This window comes from Leucopleurus acutus (genome assembly GCF_964270905.1).
Source record: "Leucopleurus acutus genome assembly, chromosome: 19".
Classification (NCBI taxonomy): Eukaryota; Metazoa; Chordata; class Mammalia; order Artiodactyla; family Delphinidae; genus Leucopleurus; species Leucopleurus acutus.
The window spans coordinates 8,419,473-8,444,681 of NC_139161.1; the positions used below are offsets into that span (position 1 = coordinate 8,419,473).

A 25,209-nucleotide genomic window follows, 5' to 3' on the forward strand; every position below is an offset into this window, starting at 1 on the left:
CTGTGCGCAGACGGGGGTCTCACAGCTGAACCACCATTTAAGAAACACTTAAAGAACGTCTAAAAGACCTAAGAATAATGACGAGCGTGTACTGGGTGCTGTATGCCAGTATCTCATTCATTGCTCACACTGGCTTTGTGGGGTAGGCTCTTCTCCCCTCTCCTCCCCCCCTTTTTTGAGATATAATTGATATATAACATTGTATTCATTTAACAATGTAATGATTTATGTACATATTGTGAAATGATTACCCTAAGTTTAGTTGACATCCATCACCTCACAGTTACACATTTTTTTTTCTTGTGATGATAACTTTTAAGATCTCTTACCAACTTTCAAATGTACAATACAGTATAGTTAACATCCCCAGGACTTACTTAGCTTATAACTGGAAGTTTGTACCTTTGGGATAGGCTCTTCTCTTAATCCACTTTACAAATGAGAAAACTGAGATTTAAATTGCTTGCCAAGTAACCATCCCTGCCCTGGCTGCCTCACCCACTGACCGTGGTGCAGACGGCCCAGGTGGCATGGCTCTGATCCGGTTGCATGTAAGCCCAGACTGCCTGCAGCTGGCTCGCCTCCAGGCAAACCCGATCTCGCCCCTCCACAGGCAGCGCTCAGACCCTTGGCTTTCCTGATTCTGGACAGGGCGAGTTTGCAGTCTTTGCTTTGCAGTTCCTCCCCAGTCCTCTTCCCCCAGCCTCATTCTCCCTATGATCTGTCTGTGCCTGACCTGGTTCCCAGCTGGGCAGTAAGCTTTCCCCCTAATGCTCCATCTTTGGTGGCTCGCAACCTTTCTTGCTCTTTTCTGTAACAGAAGGCTGGCGCTTGTAAGTGGTACCACTGAGATTCAAATCAAGGCCTGGTGATACTCCAGCCCAGGCTCTCTGTTGGCTCTGCCGTGTAGCTCCTTGGTTTGTGTCTGAGTCCTGAAGTGACAGTGCTGGAGGAGAGGAGGGAAAGGGCGCTGTTGTGTAGTTGAGGTGAATACCTGGTAATTGGGTGGTAGGGGTGGCAGGGAGGGAGTGGACGGCAAGTTGCTAGGAGCTCTGAGTTTAAAATAGTGTGAGGCCGTGAGTGCTGGCGCCCTCGGGTAGTCAGTTGTGCAAGGTTACCCAGAGAAGGCTTTTGTCCTTGGAACAGTAGATGACGTTCCAGGATTGTGGGAACAGCAGTCTGATGTTTACGTTCATTCAGGCCATGATGGGAGCTGAGCAATTCGTTTCCTGACGCGAGTTCTTTCCCTTCCAAGTATATTGTGTTTCTTCATTCTGTGGAAAACGTTAATACCATTAGCATTAAGCCTGATTCAGGGCTACCTGTAACCCTAACCTTTCAGAGAACATCTTGTTCCTCAGCAACTTCCCTTCCCCCCATTTATTTTATGAAAGTTCTCTTCCCAGCTTTGGTCATTTATCTTTGGGGCCGTATTTTCTGCTTCTAGCAACTGAGTATAGTATATTTAGCTAATTAATGAGTTATATAACTAAATCCATGTGTTTCTTGTATTTCATATTACAGAGGGAATATTTTACTCAGTGCCTAAATTGAAATAGTATCATTTCTATCTTTATCCCCTCTTGGCTTTTTCTTTTCCTTAAAGAAGGAAAGAGGCCTATATGATATTACTTACACCGAGTTCCTTTTTTTTTTTTCAGTTGGCTAATTATAAACTTAAAATAATTAGTTTCCAACCAAGCCTCATGATATTTACATCCTGTGTTTTTAGGGCCATGGAGGATATAATTAATTTTAGCTTGGTGAACACATGGGTTTTGGGGGTGCATTTTCAAAGTATAGTAGAGAAGGTAAATGTCAAATGAAAATGTTTAGTTTTTAAAGCCATTCACATTAGAAATTTCTCTTCCTCTTTTTGTGCAGAGCCAAGTTGGTTCCTGGACTGTGGGTGGCAGTGTCTTTGCTTAGTGATCACTTTTGTCTTCTTTGAGAAGTTTGTGTGCAGCCTGGAACGGTAGCTACATTTTTTGTACTTATTCTGTGTCAGGGCTGCTAAACACTCTACATTTTCTTTTTTTAATTTCCACAATTCTGTACGTTAAAGCAGATGAAGAAACTAAGATGAATTGAAGATGAAGAAATGGAGGCTCATTGAAATTGAGTAGCCTTCCCAAGGCCCTCTTCTGATGGTAGGACTGGGCTTGAAGGCAGGTCTTCTCTCCCAGGGCCTGTGCTCTGAGACATGACGTTGCTCTGGGACACGCCTGGGTTCAGATCCCGGGATGTGACTTCTCTCCGCCCCTGTTTCCTCATTTTATTTTATTTTATTATTATATACTTTAAATAAATTTATTTATTTAATTTTGGCTGGGTTGGGTCTTCATTGCTGCGTGCGGGCTTTCTCTAGTTGCGGCGAGCAGGGGCTACTCTTCATTGCGGTACACGGGCTTCTCATTGTGGTGGCTTCTCTTATTGCAGAGCACGGGCTCTAGGCGTGCGGGCTTCAGTAGTTGTGGCGCACGGGCTCAGTAGTTGTGGCACATGGGCTCTAGAGCACAGGCTCAGTAGTTGTGGCGCACGGGCTTAGGTTCTCCGCGGCATGTGGCATCTTCCCAGACCAGGGCTCAAACCCATGCCCCCTGCCTTGGCAGGCGGATTCTTAACCACTGTGCCACCAGGGAAGCCCCTGTTTCCTCATTTTAAAGTGGGGAGAAACTTGTTTCACAGGAAGAGTCTGCCCAGTACATGCGTTAATCTTCATGAACCTGCTTATGGTGCGGCTGTGGGGAGGCAGTGCTGGCTCCTTCCCCCTTGCCCACCTTGGTGAGAGCTCTTGGCAGGGTGGGCCCTGGCCTTCCATTCCTGCGTCCCTGGTGCCTGCTCTGCAGTGCCTGTCATGGGCACTGGAGGGAATGTTTGTTGAATAAATGATGTTACGAATTTCTCTAGGTTCTTCTTAGAAGAAGTTTTTTTCTTTTTGTTTTTTTTATACCACAGGTAGCTAATAGGCTTTTACCTTTGGCCAAGGTGTTACTTGATCCCTTTCTCTTTTCTTCATATTTAATAGATTTTAGAGCAGTTTTAGGTCTACAGAAAATTGAGCAGATAGTACAGAGTTGCTATATACCCCTCTACAGCTTCCCCTATTATTAACATCTTGCGTAGTGTGTTTGTTTTAATTGGTGAGCCAGTGTTTATACGTTATTATTAACTAAAGTCCACTGTCTACATTAGGATTCACTCTCTGTTAGTACAGGCCTGTGGGTTTTGACAAATGTGTAATGTCACGTGTCCACAAGGACAGTGTCCTACAGAGTAGTTTCACTGCCCTGTAACTCCTCTGTGCCCCACCCCTTCGTCCCTCCCTTCTCCCATCCAGCACTGGCAGCCCCTGGTCTTTTTATTCTCTCGGTGGTGTTGCCTTTTCCAGAGCGTCAGATAGGTGGGATCATACATTCTGCAGCCTTTTCACACAGCCTTCTTTCATTAAACAATAATCATTTAAGTTTCTAGCACATCTTTTTGTGTCTCGATAGCCCATTTCTCTTTATTGCTGAATAAGACTCCATTGTGTGGATGTACCACACACTGTCTGTTTATCCATTCACCTTTCGTAGGACATCTTGCTTGCTTCCAGTTTTGGGCAATTGTGAGTAAAGCCTTTATGCTGCGTTCCTTTTCACTTAACCTTGAGTTTTCCAGCTGTGCTGATGATGGCGAATCAAGCTTCTTTGTCAGGAAATACTGGTCACTATTAGCAATGCTTCCCTGAGTTGGCCTCCATTTAAATCTATATGTATTTATGTTTTTATTGCTTTTTTCAGCTTTATTGAAGTATAAATGACAAACAATAAACTATATGTTTTAAAAATACATAGTTGGATAAGTTTTGACATATGTATACCTGTGAAACCATCACCATAATTACGATAGTGAACATATCCATCACCCCAAAAGTGCTTTATGTCCCATTGTAATTTCTCCCTCCTTCCCATACCAACACACCTCCACCTCCAGGCAACCACTGATTTGCCTTTTGTTACTATAAATTAGTTTGTATTTCCTAGAATTTTACGGAAATAGAATCATAACCTTTTTTTTTTGTCTAGCCTCTTTGATTCAGCATAATTATTTTGGATTCATTCATTGTGGATGAAAGATAGTTCATTACATTGTATTGCTGAAGAGTGTTCCATTATTTGTATACATTGCAGTGGAAAACATAGGCATTAAAAAAAGATAATACTTTTTCATTCAGTAGTACCTTTCTAATATTTTAGATGTTAGAATCAAGAGTAAAACCTATCATTTATTTTCAAGTTAGGATTAATATTTGTAAACTAGAAAACAAAGGGTTACTTTTCAGTTGGTAAACCAAAAAAGAAAAAAAAGAAAGAAAGAAAAAACCAGTTACTGAGGTTATATTCTAGGCAGAAAACAAAACTAGATCTTTAACTCTTGGGGAGCTAGAGAGGGAGGGATACAGTGGGTAAAGTTGGGGGAAGAGTTGAACAGGAAGGGAGATTGCAGGGGTGGGAGGTGTGGCTTCCAGAGGCCACACCTGGGAGGGGCAGGGCCGGTGGCCTGACAGTGGTCCCTCTGCCCCCAGAATCTCTTCAGAAAAGTCCTTTGAGCCACCTCAGTCAGCTGTCCTTGAAAGAATTAGCTGATGTTTACCTGTAAGTTGGCTTTATGATTGGTGTGCGTTCAGAGGCTGCCTGTTTTTTTGTTTTTTTTTATTTTTCCCCCTGGTACGCAGGCCCCTCACTGTTGTGGCCTCTCCTGTTGCGGAGCGCAGGCTCCGGATGCGTAGGCCCAGCGGCCATGGCTCACGGGCCCAGCCGCTCCGCGGCATGTGGGATCCTCCCGGACCGGGGTACGAACCCGGGTCGCCTGCATCGGCAGGCGGACTCTCAACCACTGCGCCACCAGGGAAGCCCTGCTGCCTGTTTTTTAAAAAATTTCCCTCTGATGCCAGAAAATTTTAAATAGGTAGCGCAGCCTTCTATTCTACTTCTAGACAAAAGGCTTTAATTAGAAAAGCCTAGTTGATCAAACAGATTTGAAACTCATACTAGATTCATTTATCAACAAGTACGAATGACTCTTGGGTTTCATGGAGAGAAGAAATTTATCATAACACTTATTATTTTGGGCATGTGCCACCACAGCCTTACAGACATTCTAAGGACAGTAACGAGGGCAGAGATATGTAGTTGTCAGGTCAGCATGTTTGCTGCAGATTTAAGTTATTCATGGTGAGTCAGTCAAGAAGATCAGAGCAACTTCTTGAACTTGAAATGTGGCCAGTGAGACTGAGGGACTGAATTTTAATGTTATTTGCTTTTAATTAAATTTAAATAGCCGCATGTGGTTTGGTGGCTGCAGGTTATAGAAGAGATGGTTCTGGAGTGCATTCCATTGAGTGGAATGGTAGGAGTTACCTTCATTATTCACATTCATTCTTTCCTCTCCCCTCCTCCCCACTTTCTTTTCTGGGGTAAACGTACGTAGTCCAATTTGTGTATGTAAGTTAGATGTGCATTTGTTGGGACCCCTCTGTATAACGGAGAACAGCTAAGTACAAGTACAGTAAGTGGCAGTCCATTGGTTTTATAGTCCTTTCTATTTTATTTCAAGTTTTTGTCCTTCACAGTTTTGACTGGTTGGCATTGAAAATAACTCTTGAATTTTTGTGAGAAAATAATTAAATGGAGCCTGTTACAGTTAATCTCTTCGATCAGGAGTGGGCACACGGGGGCCTGCTGTCTGTTTTTGTACACAAGCTAAAAATCATTCTTACATTTTCTGGTGGTTGGGAAAAATTCAAAAGACTATTTTATGACATGTGAAAAGTATATGAAATTCAAATTTCAGTCTCTGTAAATACAGTTTCATTGGAACCCAACTGTACTCAATTTGTTCACATATTGTCTGTGGCAGTTTCTGTCCTCAAAAGGCAGAATTGAGTATTTGCCACAGAGACTGGCCCAGGAAGCTGAAAATATTTACCATTTGGCCTTTCACTTACGGCAAAGGTTTGCCCACCCCTCTCTTAGAGTTTTGAAGGCTTTTATGCAGAAATTGGAAACTCACCTTGAACACCGGACCCTTTGAAAGTTTGATAGTAGAGGATAATCACTTGGATTGAAGCTCATTTGTTTGCATTTTGAATAATGTATTTATAGGCAGAGGGATTTGTGAATGAATGAATAAAATTTAAAGCACTTGGAGCCACAGTTCCCAAACTGTGCTCTGAGACACCCCAGAGCACCCCAGTGCTATGGGATATTTTTAATTTTTGAGGAAGCATAGTGATACTCCACATTTCTTAAACACTGCAGGCTCCTAGTTCAGGTAGTTCACGGTTTCAGGATCGCACTGCATTTCTTTTGATGGTGTCGCATCTTGGTGAAGCTAGGGTTGCAGTGGTTGCTGTGCTAAAGGCAAGTGCCTCAGAGGAGTTGGTGTCCGACAGGAAACTGGGGCAGCAGTGTGGCTCCAGCTTGATTCTTAAGAGGCGCGCGCACCCGCACGTAGTTCTGGTCATTTAGGAATGAACCAGAAACATCTTTTCCTTCAACTTAAGTGCATTATTTCTTTCAAATGCTTACTAAGTTATTAAGACACAAATGCTTTTTAAATTGTTTGGACCTAATAATCTAATAAATGGTATTTCTTTTGGCCTTGGGGCACTGTGAAAAAGTTGCTGAGATTCCAAGGGTGCTGTGAACCGAAATTTGGGAACCTCTGACACAGAGCACCAAGTGACAGTGCTTTAAAGGACAGATGACCCCAGATAAGCCAGTCAGAAATGTCATCAATGATTATCTTCAAGAAAATAAACCCGCTGGAAGTATGGAGCCCCCAGGCTATTGACTTAGATGTCAATCTTGAAATCTTTCAGAAAGTGACACAGTTGGACAAGTGTGGGTGGCTATCGTTTTCTAACCTAAATTAACATGCAGAAGATGCAGTTAATCAAGCATACTGATTATCCTTTGAGTTTTATTTGAAAACTCAGTAACTTTGTCAGTCTATTAAATTGTGTTAACAAAAGTTTGCAGGTGGTCTTGCCTGGAAATTCTTGAAGAAGAACACATTACAAGAACTTTGAGGTACAGTATTCTGGAAGGCCTCGCTAAGTCACGGCTTTCACGATACAGCACCCACATACGTGTTAGGTTTGGCAAGGAGAGAAGGGGTAATGTCTGCTCCGTCTTCCACCAGGGCCCACCTGAGACTGGCTTCCTGTTGTGCATTGTATCTAAAGCAAGAGCCCTGTGCTAGTCTTGCTTTAGCCAATGTAAACAAGCCAGTTTGTAAGCAGGTTTAGATGATTCTTTTTCTTCTAAGCAGAATTCTTTGTTTTCCTACTTGTTTTGACCTCATAGCGATGGCTCAGATACTTAGATGCCATGGTACTTCTTGCTGAACATGATAAAATATTAACATGTAGACATTTCCCATGAACCAGGAACAGTTTGTTAGCAGGACGCGTGACTGTCGTATGTGCAGTGTAAGATCGCAACCACAGTTCACTGTATGTTGCAGGGAGAGTTCAGGGGGTGGCGGGCGCTGTCCGATTATACTCTATGGGTGACGTCCCAGTTCTTTGCTGATATTTGCCTGCTCCTCTGTTGTACCCACTCCTTTGTTTCTTTGCTCGCTGATATTTTTTTTTGCGGGGGAGAGGTCATGAACTAGTGCTTGTTTCTAGGACCCAAAGGATTAGGAAAATTTGTGGTAGAAAATCTTAAAATGGGGGCTTCCCTGGTGGCGCAGTGGTTGAGAGTCTGCCTGCTGATGCAGGGGACATGGGTTTGTGCCCCGGTCTGGGAAGATCCCACATGCTGCGGAGCGGCTGGGCCCGTGAGCCATGGCCGCTGAGCCTGCGCGTCCGGAGCCTGTGCTCCGCAACGGGAGAGGCCACAACAGTGAGAGGCCTGCGTACCACAAAAAAAAAAAAAAAAAAATCTTAAAATGGGTAGAACTCTCTAGGAACAACTTATGTGGCTGTTCGGGAAGAGACCATCGCCCTGAATTTGGGTTCAGAGCACTTCCATCCCACTCATCATTCAGATCTGCAAGAATGCTGCCTTTTGGAGTAGAGTCAAGTACATGGGCATCACGAACCAGATATTTTAAGAGGTCAAAAACCCTATTACTGGGACTTCCCTGGTGGCGCAGTGGTTAAGAATCCGCCTGCCAATGCAGAGGACACGGGTTTGATTCCTGATCCGGGAAGATCCCACATGCTGTGGAGCAACTAAGCCTGTGAGCCGCAACTACTGAGCTGACGTGCCACAACTACTGAAGCCCGTGTGCTGCAGCTACTGAAGACCATGAGCCTAGAGCCCATGCTCCGCAACAAGAGAAGCCACTGCAATGAGAAGCCTGCACATCACCCCAAAGAGTAGCCCCTGCTCACCACAACTAGAGAAAGCCTGCATGCAGCAACGAAGACCCAACGCAGCCAAAATAAAACAAAAAAACCCTACTACTGTTTTTTTCTTTTTGGATACTATTTTAAAATATCATAGTATGGATAAATCAGATTATTGACCTCTCTGTGGAATTAAAACTTTTTACGTGTGAAGTCTTTTAATTTTGTGGGTAATTTTTACCAGGTCCTTTAGAATTGTCACTGTTGCCTGGTAATAGTCGTCTGAAGGTCCGTTAAGGGGCAGGTGGTGAAGGTGTGAGTGAAGTGCAGAGGACACAGACGGTCACTGGAAGTAGTGACTTTCCTTCGTGCAGGCCTGACACGCCAATTGGCACAAAGGCCCTGAGTCTGTGTGCTGTTTCCCAAGAGAAGAGGTGTGGATTTTAGAAGCAGTTCTGAAGCGTCTTATCCTTTAACAAAAATATTTCATGTTTAGGACCGTTGAAGCAAAGGAGTGGATTTATGAGTGAAAGAAACTGTGATGTGTTGGTGCAAAATTCCCCACGTTTCTTCTCAGTGTTTGCACATTCCCCCTCTGTTGTGCAGGGTAATGTATGTTGAAATGGCTCATTTATCAAAAGTAAACAGAGCTGGTTTATATCACTGTGCACTGTGGGAGTGCGTGTTGGGAGAAAGGGATACGTTCCTGGTAAAACTGTCTAAAATGTTTGGAGTTGCAAGAGTTTTGGTGCATGGTATGTGAGCAATGCATTCACCATCTGTTCTTTCAGCTCTAATTGTGCCCTCCACGATATTCATCAAAATCACATTTCAACGAGAAGGTTCTAGAAAAGAAATCAACCTCTTATTGGATTATGTGCCCTTTCCTTAGACATTATGGCACCATAGGTTGAACTCAAGTCTTTTCCAGACTAAGTATTGCCGCTGGGAAAAGTGTGTTATGTGTGGATACCAAGGGGGAAAGGGAGGGGTGGGATGGATTGGGAGGTTGGGACTGACACATATACACGATTGATACTATGTATAAACTAGACGACTAATGGGAACATAGTGTATAGCACAGGGAACTCTACTTAATGCTCTGCAGTGACCTAAATGGGAGGGAAATCCAAAAAGGAGGGGATGTATGCGTGTGTGTGGCTGATTCATTTTGCTGTGCAGTAGAAACCAACAGAACATTGTAAAGCAACTATACTCCAATAAAAATTAATTTAAAAAAAGTGTTATCAGGACCATGGAATTTGAGGTTGTCTAAGATGAAATTCATAATTTAAACGTCAGATATGTTTGATCTTAAAGGGAAATGGCTTGGAGTATATTAAATTTTTATATATATCTTTTTAGTTTTAGTATAATCATTTTATTTTCTTGTTTGATTTTACCGGTGGGTATCCAGCCTGTTGTTGTGACTTGATACACTGGTCTATCTGAAGACTGGTGATTGAGGGAAATGACTGGGATAAATGCAGCACTTACTACTACAGCTGTGTGTGCCATGTTACCGTTGTTCCTTTGTTGGTCTTGTACTGGTTTGAAAATAGCTAATCTGATAGGGTTGTCAATAAGTATTTGGATGAATGAAGTATATCATGACTAACTGGATTGTAACTTTTCTTTAAAAGGGCTCAGATTTCTACAAATTTTGGTTTTATCCATATCTTGTTGAGTATGAACACATTTATTCACAAATGGCCTGTGATTTGGAACCTCGGCTGAGGGGTGGAGTGCGAGGGCCCACCGAGGGCTGAATTGGGACAGGGTGCAGTGCCAGGCGCCGGGTTCCCTGGGCAGTTGTCACGTTTCACGTCTGGAATTAGCTTGGACGTTTGTCTGCTCTTGAGTTTCAGCCACAGACGTGGAGCTTGCCGCTGTCGGGGCAGCGACCCTCGCTCTCTAGCTGCTCCCCGGGGCTCGTCCAGTTTGGCTTCCTTTTGGTTCTGCTCCTGTCCCTGCCACCAGGGACTTTTCCTTCCCTTTGGGTTACTTCTGTAAAGCTGCCCACCCTTGAAGACCCCTGGCAGACGTACTTCCTCCGAGAAGCCTCTGGAACCACCCAGCCGGGGCGTTGTTGTCATACAGCCCCTTCGGTGGTGGCTCACCTCTCCCTGGGGCCTCTCTGCTGCCCTTGTGTACAGTCGTATGTTTCTGTGTCTTCCACTCGAGCGTTTTCCAGAACCTTAGCCTAGGGCTGCGTTATGGTGGGCCCTCTTTACGTAGCTGTTGTTTCGAGACTCCGTGAATTGTAGAAATATAACTCTGAGGGGCTTTGATCAACTTGCCATGTTTTCTTGATATGTTGTATATTTCTTTGAACACTGGCACCTTCTAAGAGAGACTTAAGCCATGGTTAGCTTTTTCACTTACTGATTCTTTCCAGGGTGGAACCCTATCTGTTCATGAGGGTCAAGCCTGGTGCCACAGGATAGCCAAGTTGAGGGAAAGCAACGGGCTTAGTTTGTTGGCTAAATTGGGTATGAACATAGTTCAATTTAAAGGTAGGTTCTTTAAATGGGTTTTCCTGGCACTATGCAGTCTTAAGCTCATTAATGCACAAGTTGAAATGTCTTCACTAAAATATGGTTTTCTTTGGCACAGTACCAGCTTTTAATATGTCACAATTGCATTCGGAGGTTGGTTAAAAACCGAAAGTACTGTTTCCAAGCTCGCAAATTGCAGGCTCAGAACCCTTTTGAAGGAGGAAGAGTGGGTGTAGGAAGGTGGGCGGGAGTTGCTACCCAGGAGCAGCTCTCCTCTCAGGGGCAAGTGGACAAGGCTTTAGTGCTGCTTCTACCATTGAAACGATCACTGAGTTAGACAAAAAGAGTGAGCAAATGACTACAATGGTTATTCCTCTTCCAAACGTAATTTTTCCTTTTAAGAGGAGACATCAAAGAACATTTCTCCCCCTCTGAAGAAACTACTTCTGGAAGAGTTACTTTTGTTCGGCCTTTCTTGATTTTTGTATTTGTTAAATATCGAGTGTGATTAGGAAATGACTTGATAATATTGCAGATAGTTGGCAAAAAAATAAGAAGACATTTGAAAGTTACCTCTGCTCTTCTGACGCAGTGATTGGAACCTGGTGAGCGTTGAAATATGGGGTTCTTCCTCACTTCTCTCCTAGAGATTTCTTCCTGCGGAGATAAAATTGAAGGCCTGCTAGTGGGGGCTCTTTGGACCAAACAGGGTTTTATAAAAATAGGGAAGCTTCATAAAATGAAGCTTGAAAAACCATAAGCTGGAGCTCCCTGGGCCTGCGTCTCCTCCGAGCTGCAGTGAACGGCCGCGGGCAGGAGGCCCCACAAGGAGGAGCAGGTGCGCCTTGGGTTAGGGCTGTGGGCAAACCTAAAAGTTGTGTACATTTTTACGTATAAAATGGAACAATGTTGTATTTAATCGGTTACTTGGAAAAGCACTGTTGGTTTACATGTGGACTTCCCCCCCAGGGTTACCTTTTCCTATTAATATTTTTCCCAGCTTTCTAATTTGAAAAATTTCTATTAAAAAACAGTTGAAAAAGGAACTTCCCTGGTGGTCCAGTGGCTAAGGCTCTGCGCTCCCATTGCAGGGGGCCTGGGTTCGATCCCTGGTCAGGGAACTAGATCCCACATGCAGCAACTAAAGATCCTGCATGCTGCAACAAAGATCCTGTGTGCCGCAACTAAGACCCAGCGCGGCCAAATAAATAAATATTTTTAAAAAGCCAACAACAAATGTCATTTAAAAAAAAGTTGATAAAGTATAGTGAGCACCTCTATACATTTCACCCAGGTAAATTAACACATTTGCTTTATCTCGCTTTTTCACACACACACACCATATATTTTTTTTTTTTGCAGAACCATTTGAAAGTAAGCTGCATATTAACACTTTTGCCCTAAATACTGAAGAATAGATGTTCTCCTTACATAACTGTCATCATTATCACACCTGAGAAATTTGACACTGATAGAATAATATTATTTAATAATGAGTACATAGAGTTATTTTTATTCCAATCCAGGAACCAGGACAGCATTGCATTCTTCAGTTGTCTTTATTCTAGACACGTCCCTGCTTTCTTTGTCCACCTTTCAAGACGTGGACGGTTTTTCTTTTCTAAGCATCCGGGCTGGTTAGTCTGTAGAATATTCCACAATTTGGATTCGTCTGATTGTTCCCCACGATTAGCTTTAGTTTGCCCTTTGCGTCGTGAGGACTTCGTGGGTTTGTGTGTGCTTCCATTGCAACCATTGGATTGTCAGATTGTCCCAAGTGCAATCGTTTGGTTAAGGTGATGTCTACTAGATCTTTCCATTATAAAGGTACCATTGTGCCTTTGTCACTAATGATCGGCAGGACGATAATTTGAGACTGTGGTATCTTCCAACAACTACCTTTCTGTAGCAACCATTTATGATCCTTGCCTGAATCAGTTATTATAAATTGACGGTTGCGGAATGATGATTTTTCCTAATTCTGTCATTCCTTCTATGATTATTAGGTGATCTTTTTCTGTAAAATTTCCTCCCCCGCCCATTTTTCTTGAGGATCACTCTATGATTTATAAAGCTTTACCACCTTTTTTCTTTCTGTTGCTCAAATTATCCCGGGATTGGCAAGTGGAACCCCTTCAGGCTGGTTCCCCATCAGTCATTGAGCACTTCCTTGATTTCTGGTAAGAAATACTTCAGACTAACCTTGACCTTTCCTTGCCCCAGACTTGTGATCAGCCATTTCTCCAGGGAGCACAGCTTCCTTTCTAGTAGGGAATGGTATTTAGGAAACAAGATCTGGATGCCAAGTTTGCTCATGGCAGCTGAGGTGTCATCACTTGTAGGCCCTTCCTGTGGATGGAGCTAGAACATATATTAATTATATTAATAATATCTTTTATTTTGAATGAAATCAGAATGCTGCTATTTTTCAGAGGCTCCAGAAACTTTACAGGTTGTAGTTCATGCTGGAAAACTAGGGTACTGGTATCCTAAGCAGTTTCAGAGACTAAAGTTTTGTCAACTTCTTGCAGTCTTCCTTTTCCTTAACCCTCTAGAAAGTTAGGGTTTTCTATGCTAACAGTACGCAGGACTCATTAACCTCACATATCTCTGAAAGATAGGCCAGGGTAAGTGAGCACAGAAACAAAAAGCTGGATTCATTGGTTTATTTAGGAAGCTTTTATTCCGTATTTCAAAAAATGTTTATTGAACAGTGACTCTCTTCTTACTAGGCATTGAGTAAGGTCCTTGTTCTCCTGGATAATCAAAGAGAAAAAGGACTTGGTCTCTGCCCTGTGGCTGAGTGTCACCCTGCATCTGGTGGCAGGGTGACGGATGTGGAGGGAGGAGGGTAGATGCTTACTAACCACTTTCCACAACGACAGAGCTTTGGAGAGGAGCATACCGATTCCTGTATTAGTGGCTTGTTAGCCTGGATACCTCAGATGCCATTTGGTTGGGGCATACCGAGGTAAAAATGGATGTCTCTGCAAATATGAATCTGCATGGAGGGATAATTTTACAGGGAATGGAAAGTTTTTACTATGTTTTAAATTCAGGGCTAGCTTGTGTGGGTAATGCCTTATGCTGACCACTCTATTTCAAGAATTTAAAGATGTGGGTATTTTGAAAATGATACATAACAGGTACTTAAATAGGAGAGATCCGAGCCTAGGTTGTTTCTTGCTAAGTGCTTACTCTACCTTTTATGTAACTTAAAAAGAATTGTTTTGTTTGAAGCCCTTGTATTCTCAATTTCTTGATATGTCATAGTGCTGCAATGGACAAAGCCAGTTTTTTTTTTTAATGTAGTAAAATTTAAAAGTCAGTTTAGACAGTGTCAGTGTGGAGAACAAATGATAGTCAGCAATTATTTTTTCTAGAATTGTTTGTGTGTGCAGTACTTAATACTAACAAATTTTAGGGCCTCGTGGAGGCCTAAATTATCTATGTTACGATCTCAGCGGCTGAATAAACTTCTTAAACGTGGTTTATTATAATATGCATTAAGAGAATTATCGTGCGATTTATCATCCCATGGTAGCAGTCACGGAACTCAGAATATATTTGAATGGCGGGGAGTACATAAGTGTGAAGACTATATTTTCAACTCCCAAAGTAAACACATTTAAAAAGCAAATGTAATTGGTCACCATGTGGGTTTTGCCTCCCTTCCTGACCATCTGGTCACATGGTAGCGTTCCCTCCTTCCCTGCAGAAGAGGGCGGGGCCTCCTGTTGGTCCTGGTATCCCCCCACCCCCTTCGTGCTCTCGGGGCCTGGCTACGTGGCTGGCGCTGAGCAGGGATGTTCCTTGTCACGGCGTCACTGCAGGCCCCCGTTTCCCTCCTCTGCCGGCTGTGGTTCTGTGCTCACGCCCCGAGGTATCCTCGAAGTCGCGCTCCTGGGTTCTCTTTCCTGGGAATGTTCTCCCCTCATCACTGACTATGAACAGCCCTTTCCATGCTTTGAGGCCCGGTGTAAATGCCTCCTCCCCCTGGAAGCCTTCCGAAGCCTCCGTCCCTCTGTTCCTCTAAGCTGTGTGTTTTCTTCTTCTTAAGCCCTTACAGCAGTTGCTATTCTTACGACACTCCTGTGTATTTCCCTGACACTGTTTCCCGAACTGTCCGCTTCCTCTTCCCCTTCCTCCCATGTTGCCTAGCTTGGTACAGTATAAATATATAAAGAGCAGGAGGGCAGCATACATTTTTCAGATTGGGGTAACTTTATAATGTTATGGAGAGAAGATGAGATACCAGAAAACCGAGAATTACTTGGAATGAAATGGTCGTGAACATCCTGGGTGGAGGAATTGCTAGGTCACTCTGGTGTTTTACGGGGTCTTCTGTGACCGCTCGTGTGATGAGTGTACTTACATTCAAATGGTCGAGCCTGTTGAAGGGGAACGTCAGGGAACTTCTCCAAGAAGGCCAACTGTTTTAGTATGATGGTGCTCTGAAACCACGTGCACCTTGTTAGAAGTGCAGTCAGAGCAGTCTGTGCCATTTCCACACTTTCATTAATCTTTCAACACCGTAAATTTCTTCCTTAAATCTGTGCTTGGTTGTCATTAAAGATGGGGTGTCTCAATTCCCCTTGCCCCCGTTTCTACTCCCGCCTAAGAGGGGAGTGACGTCCGTCAATCTAACATGACAACATCTCACGGTACCGTCCCTTATTATAGGGGGAGCAGAACTGCGAGGCGAGCCCTGGGCCTTTTTCAGGTTTCTCCTTATGGCCAGACACCTGTCATCCCATGCCCTGTGGTTTCCTGTGTTTGCACACCTGTGATCCTTTGGATGGCTTAGGTTTTAGTGTGAATTCAACAGTATCTTTAGTTCGGTAATCTTCACAGATTGCTACAGAGCAAACTAAATCTGGTGCCTAAGTACATTTTCTAAAAGTTTGGATGAATTATGTAGCAAGTCTTTTTCTTTCTTTTTTCTAAATTAAGTTTTTTTCACTTTGAGATAATGGTAGACTCATAGTATATTAATAACATATTATTCCCAAGGAATATTATGGAGCGATTCCACGTGCTCTCTACCCGTCTTCCCCAAATGGTAACATCCAGGGAAACTGTTGTACATCATCACAACCAGGATATTGACATGATGCAGTCAAGACAGAACATCTCCCACGTGCCCCCGTCTTGTTGAGTCACACCCACTCCCCTCCCACCCCCCACCCTTCTTTAACCCCTGGCAACCACTCATCTGTTATCCATTTCTATAATTTTGTCATTTCAAGAATGTTACAGAAACGTTTAGGTTCATGATCCACTTTGATATAATTTTTATGTAAGGTGTGGGGTTAGGTCGAGGGGTCGAGGCCTTTTTTTCTTTTTGCCTGTGGGTGTGTAATTTCTCCAGTAATATGTGTGAAAAGGCCATCCTTCTTCCATTGAATTGCTTTTGCAGCTTTGTTAAAAAAAAAAAGTCAGTTGGGCATGTTTGTGTGGGTCAGCTTGTGGCTCTCTGCTCTGTCCGTTGACCTGTGTGTCTTTCCCTCCACCCGTGCACGAAGCCTGGATTCCTGTAGCCGTGTAGTAAGCTTTAATCCCCAGGAGAGGGCTGCCTCCCAATGTGGTCTTCTTTTTCAAAATTGTTTTGGCTATTTTCGTTCTTTCTCCTTTCCATATAAATTTTTAAATCTTGTCTATAAGCTACAGAAGAAAATCTTGCTGTGATTTTGATAGGAATTTGTTAAAACTCTATATCCACGTGGGGAAAATTGACATCTTTACTATATTGAGTCTTCCAGTCCATTAACGTTGAATGTCTTTTTCTTTTTAAAATAATGAAAGCTTAAGGTGTAAAGATGAAGATGGCTGTGATGTAACGTGTTGCCATGTATTAAGAGGTGATTTTATTCCAGGGAGACTATCAAAGACAGACTGTCAGGTTGCATCTTTGTTCAATTCCTTTTTTAAAACATTTTATTCATAGGCCTATGAAAGGAGATTCCCTACGTGTCCTTTGATTCCGATGTTTGTGGACAGTGACACTGTGAATGAATTCAAGAGTGAAGATGGGGCTATTCATGTTATAGAAAGGCGCTGCAAACTGGATATAGATGCCCCTAGACTGTTGAAAAAGGTAACTGAAAAGGACACCTTAAAAGGCAGTCCCCCCAAAACCAAAATGAACTTATGCTTATAGCTTCTGTTGCTCTTGTTATTAACCCGTTTTCTTTCTGTTTCTGTTTTAAAGATTGCAGGAGTCGACTATGTTTATTTTATCCAGAAAAACTCACTGAATTCTCGGGAACGTACTTTGCACATTGAGGCCCGTAATGAAACGTTTTCTAACCGCGTCATCATCAACGAGCACTGCTGCTACAGCGTGAGTAACCGGCGCTCAGGCAGAGGCGCAGAGTGTGCTGGCGCGGAGCTTCTGAGAGTTGCTTGGCCACTGCTTTAGGCAGTGCGTGAGGGCTGCCTCTGTCTGAGAGGGCGGTTCTTCATCACATAAAGTCACCGGTTTCTGATGAGCGGGAGCGGCAGGTGTGGTGTACTGCAGGGTGGATTACGTTGTTGTCGCAGTTCAGGTGGCCAAGTGATGGCCTGACTTGTTCTTTAATATGCCACGTCTTTTCTGGCCACTCTGACACTTTAGAAATGTGTATTGAGGGACCCAGGCTACTGTGTCCCCCGAAGATTGGAGCCGAGTGTGTTTATCTGCCCCCCGTCTTCACTGCTCACCACCCTTTTTCAAGAACTTCTCTGACCAGATTATTGGAAAAACCTAATAGGTCTCTCTGCTTCCACCCTTACTTTCCTACAATATATCCTCGACACTGAATCCAAAGTGATCCATTTAAAGTATGTCAGATCATGTCATGCTTTCTTTGGGCTCAAACCCCTGCAGTGTCTCTGCATTTCACTCAGAGGAAAAGCCCAGAGGCCTTGCAGTGGCTCATGAAGCCCTGTTTTCTCCTCTGCTGTCCTGCCTGCCTTGGGCACAGCCTGCCCGCTGTCTCGCTGGCTGTGGTCGTGTAGGCGAACTTCCCGGAGGACCTCTGCTCCTTCTGCCCCCAGACCTCCGCTTGACTCCCGTCCTTCCCTCCTTCTGGCTTTGCTCAGCTCTCCCCTTCTCGGTGGAGCCAGCCCTGAGCACCCTGTTCGGTTCTGTAACCTGCCCTCCATCCCTTTAACCTGCACCAACTTGGCTTTTGTCCATAGTGCTTATCTTCAACAATGATATCATTTCTTACCTGTATGTTTGTGGCCAGTTGTCAGTCTCCTCCTGCTAGACTGGAAGCTTCACAAGGCAGGGATCTTGGTTTTGTTCATGGTGGAGAACATGGCACGATGAATATGGTGAATGAATGAATAAATGAATGACTGAACCAAGAACGAAAATGAAGCTCTCCTTCTAATAGTCACTTTTAGACTATTTTAGAAGCATTATTTGAGGCTTTTCATGAATTTGAACCTCTCTGTGTAATTTTTCCATGTGCTGTTTTCATGGTAATAACATCATTAGTAAAATAAGTGTTTCTCCTGGGTACCAGTTGACTGAGGAGCAAATGATATTCTCAGTTGTCAGTATAATCAGTGGGAATACTTTCTCTTTTACCTGCAGGTTCACCCTGAAAATGAAGATTGGACCTGTTTTGAACAGTCTGCAAGTTTAGATATTAAATCTTTCTTTGGTTTTGAAAGTACAGTGGAAAAAATTGCAATGAAACAGTATACCAGCAACATTAAAAAAGTGAGTCTGTCTTGGGATTTTAAGGAAGCGGGTGGGCGGGAGTCTCTTTGGGAGGCTGGGAACGGGTTAGTCAGGGCTCCCGGGGGTGGAAGGGGTGGGCGGGGCTGCAGGTGATGCTGGTCGCTGGGGGACGGAGGAGGAGGGATCTGCGGGCGCTGGCCTGGCCCCCACCCCCCCACCCCCGTCCGGGCTTTCTGGGAAAGGCGAGCGCTGCAGTCAGGCCGGGCAGCAGCCCCCAACAGCCCCGGGGCCAGCAGGGCCCTGCTGGGTGAAGGCGCTGCTGTCCTGAAGAGGCATTTCGGGGGGGGTCTCTCGGGTCCCAGGCGCTGAGAGGTGAGGTTCGTCTTCCTTGGAGTCTTCCTTTCCTTCTGGTTTTCATGCTGCTGCTCATCATTGTGGCAGTTGGGTTGCGAAACGTATCAGTATGTATGGGATTAGGAGTGCTTTCTGAAGGCTTGTTTTAAGTGATACTGGAAAGCATTTGGATTGAGACACAAAGCACATGTTGAGTACCAGTGTGGTAAATCAGTGCTTTTAACTGGTTATATAAAAAATTCCATCTTAGATATGATTTCCTAGACCTTTAGAGAAGAGGAAGTAAGATTATGAAAAAAACAAACAGCCCACAAAGGCATTTGGCTTTTCTTTTTCCTATTTATGTAACTCAGTTTTTATCACGGTTTTAAAAACCCGTGAGGGATGAATAATTTGAAAACTCAGTATATACTAACTTTAAAACCGCTTTTGCTTCAAAGGGAAAAGAGATCATTGAGTACTACCTTCGTCAGCTAGAAGAAGAAGGCATCACGTTTGTGCCCCGCTGGACTCCACCTTCCCTTGCACCCTCTTCAGAGATGTCCTCATCCTGCAAGAAACCAGCAGCGCCGTTGGCTGTAGTGGTCCCAGACCCTGCGCTAAAGGAAGGGCTGAGCAGCGAGCCCCTCAGCACCCCGAGCGGGGTGCCTGAGCCCGCGGTGGGGACCCCTGACGGTGGGTCTGAGCGAGGCTTCGCTCTGAGAGCAAGACTCCAGGCTTACCTCGAGCCATTGCCTCTCGGGACGCTTAGAGGTTACACGAGCAGAAAATTGATCTCGTTACTGTCCCCTTTCCTCTGGCTTATATAACACATTGATTTTATTTTTCTCTTAGAATGAAGAAACTTCCTTCTAAGAAAAAAATAAGTTTTTCTTATTTTTATGAGTTTTTAAAAAATGGGCAGGAAGGGACGTATCAAGTTATTCTTTTACTGAGACCAGGAAATGTTTTTCATTTTGGTTGAAGGTATCTTCAGGGAATTGTAAGGTAGGAACTGATCTTTCTAACACAATTATATCATCACCAAACACATTTTAGGCTTACTAGATTCAAGGCACTGTTCTAAGCACTTTATGAATGTTCATTCATTTCATGATTGTTCCTTTTAGGTAGGAAATGCTTACTGTTCGCATTTTATACGTGAGTTAACTGAGGCTCAGTGCAGGCTCCGCCATGCTGCGCCGCCTTTCTCGTGTGTTATGCCCGTGCGCGTGCACGCGCACACACGCACACCTCTTTTTTATTTCTCAAACGTGTGCCCATTGTAAAATAAGAAAATACAAGAAAATTCTGCCCTCATAAGTTTTGTCGAATTATTGGCATTTATCTTTCCATACCTTCTTCTCTGCGGCTCAGCTGTGCCCTTGGTTACTTTTCAACAGGTGGCAGGTGGCAGGTATTTTAGTTGGTTTGGCAAAAATACGTTTTATTTTTCACTTTGGGAATTTTTCTTTGCTATGCTTAATTTGAAATCTCATTCTTCCAGTTTATGTTACCTTATGAGGAAGATTTCTTGTGTTCTTGAATATCCAAAATAGGTCTAGATCCACTTGTTTGTTTTATTTCGTAGTTTTATATGATGTGCGTCCTCCTTATGTAACTTTGAATTAAATATCTGTAACAGCTGTCATTCTGTCATGAATAGAGTTGATCTGGTGGTAGTCGGGGGCGTGTAAAGGAATCGGCACGTTTCTGTGTGGCTCTGGCAGTGATTGGGCTTAAAGACTGTCATTGGGGGTCTCTAGGGTAGCTGGTTTGAGTCCCCCGTCCCTGTGGTTCAGTCACCTCTCAGACTCCGGGACCACACAGGAACGTCACCAAGCAGGAGGACTTTGGAAGCCTTCGAGCTTCCGTGTTCTTTGTTGTAAATGATGTCCTGTAATTTATATTCCAGACAAACTAGACGCAGACTACATCAAGAGGTACCTGGGTGACCTGACTCCACTGCAGGAGAGCTGCCTGATCCGACTTCGCCAGTGGCTCCAGGAGACCCACAAGGGCAAAGTGAGAATTCACACTCATGTGCAGGGGCGCTGTTGTGAAACCTCGGATCCCTGGTCCTGTTCATAGTGACTCAGAGTAAATGTGCCCGATTGCCATAGCTGGGAATGTCCCTTGCAGTCTAAAAGTCATTGAATCCGTATCCCTGTGTGTGGCATCCGAGTCTTTCGTGGCAAGTTATGGTCCCCTACTGTGTATAATTAGCTGTACTTTTGTAGATGTTACAGAGAATGGACTTGCTGAAAAACAACTATATGTCAAGTTGCAAAGCAATATTGTGTCCCAAGTATTCATACATTTAATTTTCAGAAGGTTTGGAAGTGGCTCACAGATTATTCCGAGGTTCGAACCGTCTGGGCTTTGATTTTGAGGGTTTTGGTAAGCAACCTCATAGGAATTAGATTTTTGTAACCCTCCAGCTGACGGGGACTAGTGAGGAGCAGAGGGATTTGTGTGTCGGGGTGGGTTGCTCACCCGCTGGCCTGCCCTCTAAGTCTGTCAGTCCTGGTCACTAGCGCCCAACATCTGAGGACCGTTTGTATTAGTGATTGAGAACACAGCCCCTGTGGTAAGAGCTGCCATTTGTTGTGTGCTGACCGTGCACCAGCCTCTCTTTTAAGATCTTAATTAAATCCTCCCAGCAGCCCTGTGAGGTGATGCTGTTTTTATCAGCCCCGTGGTACACACAGAGGAGTTCAGTAACTTGCCCAGGGTCTGTCTTCTAGTGAGTGGTGGGCTGGGGTCGAAGCCAGGCCTTTAGGTTCTGGAACCGCCATTCCTCGCCACTTCCTTGTAACGGTGCTCCTTTCTGAGAGAAGGTGATGCCATCTCAGTGCTTTATTTTCCCGGGAGTGGGGTAGTTAGGGGGTGCCAACCGCACGTCCCCCATCTGTGCACCAGCAGCATGCGGCAGTGAGTGCGTGGCCGGGGTCAAGGGCAGCCAGTCCACGGGAGACCCAGACGCAGCCTTGGCCTGTGTTTTACTTAGGGAAGCCGACCTGTCGAACTTGTTGATTGCCAGGAGCGGAACGTGGAGAAGGTTCCTGTGTGTCAGGACACCAGCACCACTACCAAAACCAACAGCACTGTTTTGTGTTCTGGGTTTTTATTTACGTGTAATATATACACAGAAAAATGCACAGACCATAATAACTCGTAGGTTAGCTCAGGGAATTGAAGCATCTGGTGTTTAAGAAATTCCTTACGCCTTCACTCTACTTTGCTGAAACTAAAATGGGAATAGCATGAAGATTATTCAGACTAATCATGCTGATTTTCTAAAGCATTAAGGAATTTCTGGTAATGGCTAATTTTACATAGTGCGATAGTGCAGCTCGCTGTTGATAAGAAGTGAGACTTTCAGAGTCTTATTCCATTGGTAACTTGGTTTTTCCCCTTAGCAGCTTTTAACATTGCTTAGAAACATCTCTATCTCTCAACAGATCCCGAAAGATGAGCATATTCTCCGGTTCTTGCGCGCCCGGGACTTCAACATAGACAAAGCCAGAGAGACCCTGTGTCAGTCTCTGACCTGGCGAAAGCAGCACCAGGTGGACTACATCCTCGACACCTGGCAGCCTCCCCAGGTCCTTCAGGACTACTACGCGGGAGGCTGGCACCATCACGACAAAGGTAGCTGGGAGCTTGGCATCGGGACGCGCGTAGAGACAGGCGGGCCCGTGGGCACGCTGCCCCTCCCTCCCCCGGCTTGAGCAAGTGGATGCCCGTTTCGCCGCCGCCACCCTGGGGATGCCCTGCAGAGCGGAAAGAAAGGCCTGAGGCTGCTGCTCCCTCCCCGCTCTCGCTGCCCTCGGGCAGCTGCTCCACTGCGGTCCTTAGTTGCGTGGAGTTTGACTTTATTTAAAAAACTTCGAAGGCAGAGGTTTTTCAGGAGCACAGTGCTAGGAAAGGTACTTTCCAGTGACTTAACCCCTGCAATATCTGTAAAAACGTGTAGCCAGGTTTTGTACATCAGAATTTCAGCTCTACCTGGAGAGTGAACAAAACTTAAACCAAGAACAGTGATCCCGAACATGAATGATCAGGTGTGCATGGGTTGGTTGGATTACCCTGCACACGGTGCCCTGCAGGGCAGCCTGCGCCATCGAAAGGCGTGCCCGGTGCTTCCTGACTCGACTTGGTGGCGGGTGGAGTGGGGTCACGGCTGAGCCCGGCAATGGCCGCGGTGTGGGTGGTAGAGCCGGACGGAGGACAGAGCTCCGCTGGGCCCCCTCTCTCCGTGCAGAGCGTCTCCGGGGCCCTGCTAATAAGCTGCTCCGTCGGCTGGCTTTGGTGGGGCAGGGTTGCAGGGGCCCTGTGGGCAATACAGAAGGCAGCTGCTGCTCCTCAGCGGGAGAGCGCTTGAAGCTCCTTTGGAACTTGGGTGAGCCCGTCTCCCTGTCAGGGCCTCAGAGCTGTGTCCCCAGCCTCATGTCAGGAATGGCGCTCACAACGCCTGTCCTTCCCCCTGCAGACGGGCGGCCCCTCTACGTGCTCAGGCTGGGGCAGATGGACACCAAAGGCTTGGTGAGAGCCCTCGGCGAGGAGGCCCTGCTGAGATACGTGAGTGCCCCCTGCAGAGGACACCGGGCTCCGCTGGGGCTTCACTTTCTTTCTCTGCCCGCAGGGGAGGGATAGGACAGCTGTCCTGTTGCAGCAGCATGTTTTACTTTCATAATTAGAAAGGAAGATCTATTACTATATTTCAAAAACTTCAAAAGAGGGCACAAAATTATAGAAGTGTTTTTCACAGTGGGGCAGCGTGAACAGAAGAATCAGTACAGCCCCTTGAGAGGGTACGGGGAGCTGGTCGCCTTTTCCCTTCTCTCCCACTGGCTCGGGCCGTCCCCGCCCACCCTCACTCTCTTTTTAAGATGCCCCTCAGATCGGACCTCTTAATAGCACTCTCTCCACTGGCACGTCCATGATCCAGGCTCTTAGCATCTTTCATCAGGGCTACTTCCCTGTCTCCCTGACCCCTTCCAGGGCAGCTTCCACCGCGTGGGCAACTATGAAGAGAAGAATATTGTCCTTAAATTAGAAACAAACAAGCAAAAACTTTAAAAGGCATATCTATAATCCATTATCCCAAAATATCCACTGTTGGCATTTTGTTGCTATTCTGCTAGCGCCCGCCACTGTGCGTGTGCTGACATGGGCGTACGTATGCATCCACACGTACACACGTGTGCGCACAAAGATACGGGTGGAGTACATCTGTTGGGGAAGGGCTTGTTACTCCAGATTGAAGGGTTCCCTTCAGCTGGACTTCAAGTCAGTTCTCAGACTGCCTCTTCTCTTGGCTGGTACGTGTGGCATCACAGTGTCCCCACTTGACGGACACTGACGTCCGACACTTCCGGACGTGTCTGCTCTGGAGATAGGTCAGCAGTTCGTGCCCTCCCCGCCCATCTGGAGGCTCCTGTCATCTCACTGGGGAGCTGTCCCCTTTGCCACACAGGACAGCGCTCGTTCTCTTTGAAAGAGGTGTTCTTCATCCGTGCTGTGTTTTGTGTGTATGAATGTGTCAAGATTTAAATACATGACTGGGTTTACACACCTACCTAAAACACGCCGTGTTATTGTCAGTCGCATAGCTTTGATACAGTCGTGGTAGCTTCTTAGACTGATAATGGAATCTTTATGGCCCTTGTGTACGTAGGTCCTCTCCATAAATGAAGAAGGGCTAAGACGGTGTGAAGAAAATACAAAAGTCTTCGGCCGGCCTATCAGGTATCTGTGTGGTGCTGTCTGTCCTGCTAGCTTATTGAGAATATGAGTTAAGTATTTCTAGTTGATTTTTAGAACCAAAATCTGGTTTGATTTTATAGGACCAAGTGGAAATAGTTTACTGTTTACCATAATGCTCTAGGAGGCAGGTAAGAGGGAAACATGTAGAGCATGTAATATAGTCAGTTGTGAGGGACCGTTGCTAGAGTTTGGTGTTTCTGCCCGCAGGCATTGCCATCCCCTCGGTCTGAGTGGACTGGCGTGTCTGAGGTCTGCATGGTCCTTGGGAGCCCAGAGTCACAGGTGGTTGGTTTTTGCTCCTTTATTTTTTGGTGGTGGGGAGGTGGGACAGAAAAAAATTAGTCTGTGCTATTAAACCAAACTCCTAGTTATGGTAAACCCTTTTGAAAACATGCAGTGGTTCAGAGGTTGGCATAGAGCAGGGTATAGATGGTTAACTAACACGTAAGTTCCAGGAGGGCAGGGACTTTGAGGGCCTTTGCTCACTGCTGTATTCGCAGCTCCTGCCACAGTGCTTGACTCGATAACGTTTGTCAAAGACTAGGTTATCGCCGTTCAGTCACACCACGTATTTAAATGCCACA

General features: G+C 45.1%; 1 protein-coding gene across 1 annotated transcript in view; it reads left to right on the forward strand.

Moving 5' to 3' along the window:
- Positions 1 to 25,209, forward strand: part of SEC14L1 (SEC14 like lipid binding 1) — a 51,622-nt gene that overhangs the window by 17,378 nt on the left and 9,035 nt on the right. Inside the window, exons 3-10 of the mRNA XM_082861287.1 lie at positions 16,793 to 16,942; positions 17,057 to 17,188; positions 18,431 to 18,559; positions 19,315 to 19,549; positions 20,769 to 20,878; positions 22,318 to 22,507; positions 23,349 to 23,437; positions 24,537 to 24,607. Coding sequence (XP_082717413.1) covers positions 16,793 to 16,942; positions 17,057 to 17,188; positions 18,431 to 18,559; positions 19,315 to 19,549; positions 20,769 to 20,878; positions 22,318 to 22,507; positions 23,349 to 23,437; positions 24,537 to 24,607 — 1,106 coding nt within the window. The remainder of the gene's footprint in view (positions 1 to 16,792; positions 16,943 to 17,056; positions 17,189 to 18,430; positions 18,560 to 19,314; positions 19,550 to 20,768; positions 20,879 to 22,317; positions 22,508 to 23,348; positions 23,438 to 24,536; positions 24,608 to 25,209) is intronic.